This window comes from Fistularia commersonii, chromosome 11 (genome assembly GCF_037954325.1).
Source record: "Fistularia commersonii isolate RoL2024-O1a breed Wild chromosome 11, RoL_Fcom_v1.0, whole genome shotgun sequence".
Taxonomy (NCBI): domain Eukaryota; kingdom Metazoa; phylum Chordata; class Actinopteri; order Syngnathiformes; family Fistulariidae; genus Fistularia; species Fistularia commersonii.
This window is the reverse complement of record NC_141294.1, coordinates 16336716-16342715: the sequence shown is the minus strand read 5'-3', so window position 1 is coordinate 16342715 and position 6000 is coordinate 16336716. Positions and strand designations below refer to the sequence as shown.

Below are 6000 nucleotides of genomic sequence, written 5' to 3'. Positions count from 1 at the left end.
CGCCCTCTAGTGGCCGTCCATCAGAACGACACCTGCTTCAAACCCGGTTGCGTTCTGGCTTTTGACCCCCGTGTCCCCGTATGAGGACGTCTGGTCCTCCACGTCAGTGGATACGGTAACCGTGGTGACGGCGCGATCGAGCGGCGGCCGTTAACGCCTCGCAGGGGTTTTGAAAACGAGATTCACCGGGGTGTCGGCGTGGAGCGGTTCCTCCCTCAGTCACACAGACGTAATTAACTACAACCGCGCTTATCGATCGTTATTGATCCCCTTCAACCGATTAACGGCACTTTCTCTCGTTGATCTCCATTAATCGGCCACCTGCCGCGGCGAGGAGGTTCGACGGGATGGAAACGTCGACGAAGCTGAGGGGGTGGCGGGTCTCTGGCGCCTTTTTGTGGCCGACGGGTGCAGCTGCAGACAGGCGGGACGTTTCCGGGCTCGTTCGATGTACCAGAGGGCCTCAGATCGGGGTCGGGGCAAGAAACCCTCCAGAAGAGATGGACTGGAACTACCTAGAAACTAGCGAACCTTCCAGGTTTCCATAATTTATTCCAATATTTACACACAAAGACGTCAGGTCGGCAAACACTACTGTATGCACAGAGGGTTACTTTTGCTTGGCAGGAAAAGCAAATTCAGACAAACACACACACACACACACACAGTGGTGTCCCGCTGGCGGTCATTAATCACGCCGCTGAAGTTGTGATGGAGGAAAGGGGGCGGCGCTGCGTCGCTCGGGCCCCTTTCCCCGGAACGCTCTTGTCGATAGCTGGCCTTTTTATCTCGCCGCTGACATTTAAACGTCCACCGCAGACCGGGACCTCGGGGTCGGACGCCCAAATGCCAAGACGCGCGGATGTAACAAGGGGACGGCGGCTCGCCATGACACGTATGGTAAGAACATAGAGACGCGGCGGCTTCACGGGTGGGAGGGGGGGACGCTGATGAAAGCTCCGCGTGGAGACCTTCTGACCTGCTTCCAGGATTCGGGACTTTTCCAACAAAGAGATACAGGACAAAAGCCGGCAGCCAGGAGGTTAACAGTCACAGCGAGGGAAATAATTTTCATGTTTTCATCCGAGGAGGGGGTGGGGGGTGGGGGGGGCGGAGGCTTGAGGGCAACAGATGTAATTTATATCAAATTAAACCCGGTGCTTTAGAAATGAGACGAGGAAAAAGCGGGGGGAGGGGCTAAACATAGCGAGAATTAAAGAGCTGGGTGTTTGCCCGAAGGTACCGACTCAGATCGGCTTTAATTACAGATCGTCACGGAAACCGAGCCGGCGGAGTTTTAATGGAGTTTTACAAAAAGAAAAAAAAAAAAAAAAAACATTCGAGGTTGAACGAGGATACCACGGCAACCGGGGTCACAGGGTTTGGACTTCCCGACAGCCGAATAGTCCTCTTCCTCCACTCTGCTCCGTGTCGGAAAGCATCCCAGAAGCCTTCGGATTTCTCCCCGGTGCCGTTCGTTCAGCCGCCCCTCTCTTCCACGCTGCCGGGGTGTTTCCCGACCGCCATTGAACCCCAGCGGGTTCATTAGTCCGGCGGTGTTTGGCAGATCGTCCGTGTGTTGACGCCTCCTCGGGGAGTCAAAGGGGCGCGGCGGCGATCAGGGCACGATGCAGGTGGCCTTCCTCAAGGCCAGGTAGCCCGTGACGACGTCGCCGGGCAGCAGGCGGATGTAGGAGAACTCCTCCGTGGAGGTGAAGCGCAGCTTCGTCTGCGGGTCGGTGTAGTTTGCCTGAGACAGCGGGAGAAACGGTCACTTCAAGAGAGGACTTTTGAGAATAACTCTAATATGGGCTGATCAGAGGATGCATGGGTAAAATGTGTGCCCGTGGGGAATGTTGGCTTTGTGTAGATCACGCTAAAGTGGTCCAGATCTGCACTGCATGGAACGGGTCACTACACAGCTGGGTTGTGATTTGACACAGTAGAAATAAAAAACCTGACCAGATTTGGAGCTGAAGCTGGTAGGTTGAGAGCGCCCCTTACTGGACATCATCAATTAAATCACCCATAGCTCCGGCGCTAAGATCTAAAGCTGCCGCATCTTAAAAGGAGCATCTGCAAACCCTGGTGACCCCTCATCCGTGTCTTCGCTCACCGGGAGTCCGGAGATGTCGGAGTACTTCTTGGCGGGCTTCAAGGAGGGGGGGGCGTCAATGTTATAGTCTGTGGACAGAAAGGTGATTCATGCTGAACACTCAACATGTGGAGGCACTTTAAAAGAAGGCTGTCAGAGATGAGCGGCCCAAGAGAGAAGAGACAAAACTGGACAGACTTTGAAATGCACGGGTGTTGTTTTTGACTCGATCAGTTGAAAGACAGATTGAAAAGACAGAAAGGTGACTTACAGTTTGGCTGGTTGAGCTTCCACGGCAACGTCCGCTCCAGTGCCAGAATCTGTTTCAGATTCTTCCAGGTCCTGTTCTTCTTGCCGGCAGCTGCTCCGCCAATGCCGGAGTGCTGAGAATTGAGACGGCGAAAAAGGGTGAGGATTAATTCAAGATTATTAAACAGCAAGTGCGGTAATAGTCCACTGGACACTCACCATAAAGGTGGGGTCTTTGAAAGGAGGAGGCTTGGCGGCCGGCTCTGCGCTGGGGGCCAGGCCGCTATCCACCAACCCCGCAACTTTCACCTCGGACACCACATCTGCAGCAGACACCTGAGGGAGCAGGAAGTAGAGCTGTTCGGTTTTTTCAGTATTTTTGCTGTGTTTCGGTGTTTGGAGGGTCTGGCCTCCTGCATGAAACAATCTCGGCTACACGGAGTCAAATAAACAAGCTAACAGTGTCTCTGATGTAAAGCTAACAAGCTAACAGTGTCTGACGTAAACAAACAATCCCATGAATGTGAACAACGGTCGAGATGTAGCACATTGAGCAATCAGACAAATAATTAAAACGCTGTTAAAGTTGAGACGAGGAAGAAAAGGGTCGGAAGGTTGACTTTAATGGAGATTTATACTCATTTCGAGGACCTGGCTCTGCGGACCGGGCACCGGCGGGACCTTCCTCTTCTTGCCGCCGCCGGGCTGCTGGACGCCGCAAACCGCAGGGCTTCCTGGTCGTTTCTTGGCCCGCGGGGCACCGGTGCCGGTCGTCGGCGGGCTCCTGATGGTTATCGGGATCTGAGACGCCATTTAAAGCAATCTAGCTTTAAAATATCGGCGTGAGAGAACCCCTAAAGAGTTGGAAGCTAGCATTAGCCGTTGAGCAGCCGAGAAGGTAAACATCACATGAACCGGATGTTGAAAGGCATTACTTCCGGGTTGGTCGCGGTGACGATTCTAATAGTGTTTGTTTGATCATTTGAATTATTTTATTTATCATTTTATAATTTATTCGAAAGCAGAAACGGTATGCGAAAGCCGAAACGGTTGAGTACGATAATTTAATGCTATCATAATTTACATCAAAAATATAAATATTCATAATAATGACGATAATAATGCGATTGATATATGATAAATTAGGTATAAACATTCATTTATTCATTCATTTTCAACCACTTATCCTGCATGTTGGGTTGCAGGGATGCTGGAGCCTATCCCAGCTGTCATTGGGTTCCCTCTGGACCGGTTGCCAGTCGATCATAGTAAGTATGTCTGCATACATGTGTTGTTTTGTTGATCAAATCATTGCAGAAAACAGTAAATGAATCACATCATATACACAAAAATTATGTTGCTCAAGGTTGTCCAAACTCTATCCGAAATGTTGGACATAATAAGACTGTGGCTACGTGTATACTGACACTGGACTCAGCGTATCCAGGAAAATGCAAAAGCTAGGTTTGATAGATCTGTGAATCAAGCTGAAATGTTGAGGGACCCTGCTGTTTTTCATCAGCGTTTCACTTCGTTTTCAACAACAGCTGAACAAGTATAATTTTATTGAGACCCCTGACAGTGTTGAGCCAGGCTGCCAGCAGCAGATCTGAGCAAGAATGCTGGAGATCTCACAGGCTGCTGAGTTCAGCTGCTTGAGTTTCCATCTCTGCAGGCAGTCCAGCAGCTTCTGAACACTTTAGTTCACAAACTCACATTAATGAATATGGGCACACTTTGCTATTATTAAATGGCGCAAAATGCAGCTTTTCAGGCTCATTCTCATTTGAAAAAGGGCACAAACAAGGGAAAAATAGCTATTTTTAAAACCAACAGCCTGAGGACAGGATATGATTTTTAATTATTAAGGTGTACCACAATCCCTCATATTTGCAGAGCAGCGCCACCTTGCAGACCAGACGATCACAACAGGGCAGCATCTTTCCCGGGGGAAAAAAAAGGGGGTCTCTGAGCTGTGAATCGCAACCCGAATAGCTGTAAATTGCTAAAACGTCACCGCCGAGATATTAAAGTTTCAGACCGAGAGCTGTTTCCTGCTGCAGTGCCGTTACAAGGCACTAATGAGTTCACAAGTCCTGCGGTTCAGAACCACTGTGAAAAGAAAACGGATAAATCTCGGAATAATCAGGACACGATCCAATTCTAACATTGCCGACAGAGATCTGTCTGCTTTGGAGAATTGCTGTTCCTTCCTATGAACATGTAAAGAACCAAAACAGAGATTTCACTTGGGAAGGACCTGTTAATATATGTGACTATTTTTACCTGCAATAATTTACACCTCCACACACCCGACGGTCTCATTTTCAACAGATGTGACGGAAGGCACCGTGCAGCAGGTGTTAGCTCCTCCCCCTGCAAGCAAGGAGGTCCATGGTTTGATTCCCACAGGAGACCTTTCCTGTGTGGAGGCTCCATGTCTGCACTGGGTTTCTCAGGGTTCTCCGGGCTCCTCCCACAGTCCAGACACATGCAGGAAATTCAAGGCTTTAAGACTTTTATTGTTGTTACGCAGAATGCAACGAAATTCAGAGATAGCAGCTCTCAAGTTCAGGGTAATCCAAAACAGATGCAAACCAAACTTAAAAAGCAGGAAACAACGCAACAGTAAACAATAGTAGCATCTCTGGGTTAGAGAAATTAGACAAATGAAAATAATATGTTCATATAAAACAAAATATAAAAATAACATCGGGAAGTCAATGGCAGTTGTGCCAAATTGAGTGCGATGACAACTCTTTTTTTGCATTGATTGTCTTAAACTGCCTCCTTGAAGAAGGTTGGAGGAGGTTCATTGGAGACCCCACATTGTCCAGGGGTGTGAATGAGGGGGTGAATGGTTGGATGTCTCTATATCTGGCCCTGTGATTGGTCCAGGATGAACCCCGCCTCTCGTCCAATCACAGCTGGGCTAGTGCAGGATATGAAGTACAGATAATGACTGACTGAAGGAGTGAAAATATTTCCATTGGAAGCACGATTACTAAATCAAATACAGACCGAATGGCGACGAACAAACAACAAGAAGCCGAGGGAGGAGCGAGCGAGCAGATCGACGGCTCCAGCCTCTCGGCCAATGACAGCTGGAATAGGCCACAGACCTCTGGGATCCTGAGCGCAGGATAAGATGTGTAGATTATTATTGTTATCTAATCTTAAGTTATCTTATTGTTACCCCTGCCGATGATGGAAGGCGGCCGACTGCTCATGGTTGATCCATGATGGGTTCATTTCACGAGGGATTTATAAAGGATAAATTATTATCATTATTATTAGTATATAACAAATGAACGAATGGGACGATAAACGAGAAGAAACGAGAAAGGATTTCAGACTAAAATATCAGTGATTATCAAGTGAAGGAATTAACTAGATGAAATGCTGAATTAAATATCTCTAACATTTGCATTCGTTGAAAACAACTGCAGGCTGAGGACCTTATAAATAATCCATCCTCAGTGAAAGAGGTTCAGCTCAGCCATCATTGTGCTGATATGGAGCTTTGGTGCCCCCTTGTGTTCAAACAGTGGTACTGCAGAGGGGACGGTCGTAAGAGTCTTGAAATAGCAACGTTTGTGTGTGTGTGTGCGTGTGTGTGTGTCATGGAGCATCATCCATTCTCCTGTTTCCTTCAG

The 6000-nt window shown here is 48.4% G+C and overlaps 1 protein-coding gene across 1 annotated transcript; it reads right to left on the bottom strand.

Moving 5' to 3' along the window:
• Positions 1 to 937: 937 nt before the first annotated feature.
• Positions 938 to 3258, bottom strand: ino80c (INO80 complex subunit C). Its single transcript, XM_086155922.1, has 5 exons — positions 2996 to 3258; positions 2564 to 2680; positions 2367 to 2478; positions 2117 to 2184; positions 938 to 1750 (listed from the first exon to the last, which is right to left on the bottom strand). The coding sequence occupies exons 1-5, from the start codon at positions 3155 to 3157 to the stop codon at positions 1619 to 1621; spliced, it is 591 nt and encodes a 196-aa protein (XP_086012048.1). The 5' UTR covers positions 3158 to 3258; the 3' UTR covers positions 938 to 1618.
• Positions 3259 to 6000: the final 2742 nt, after the last annotated feature.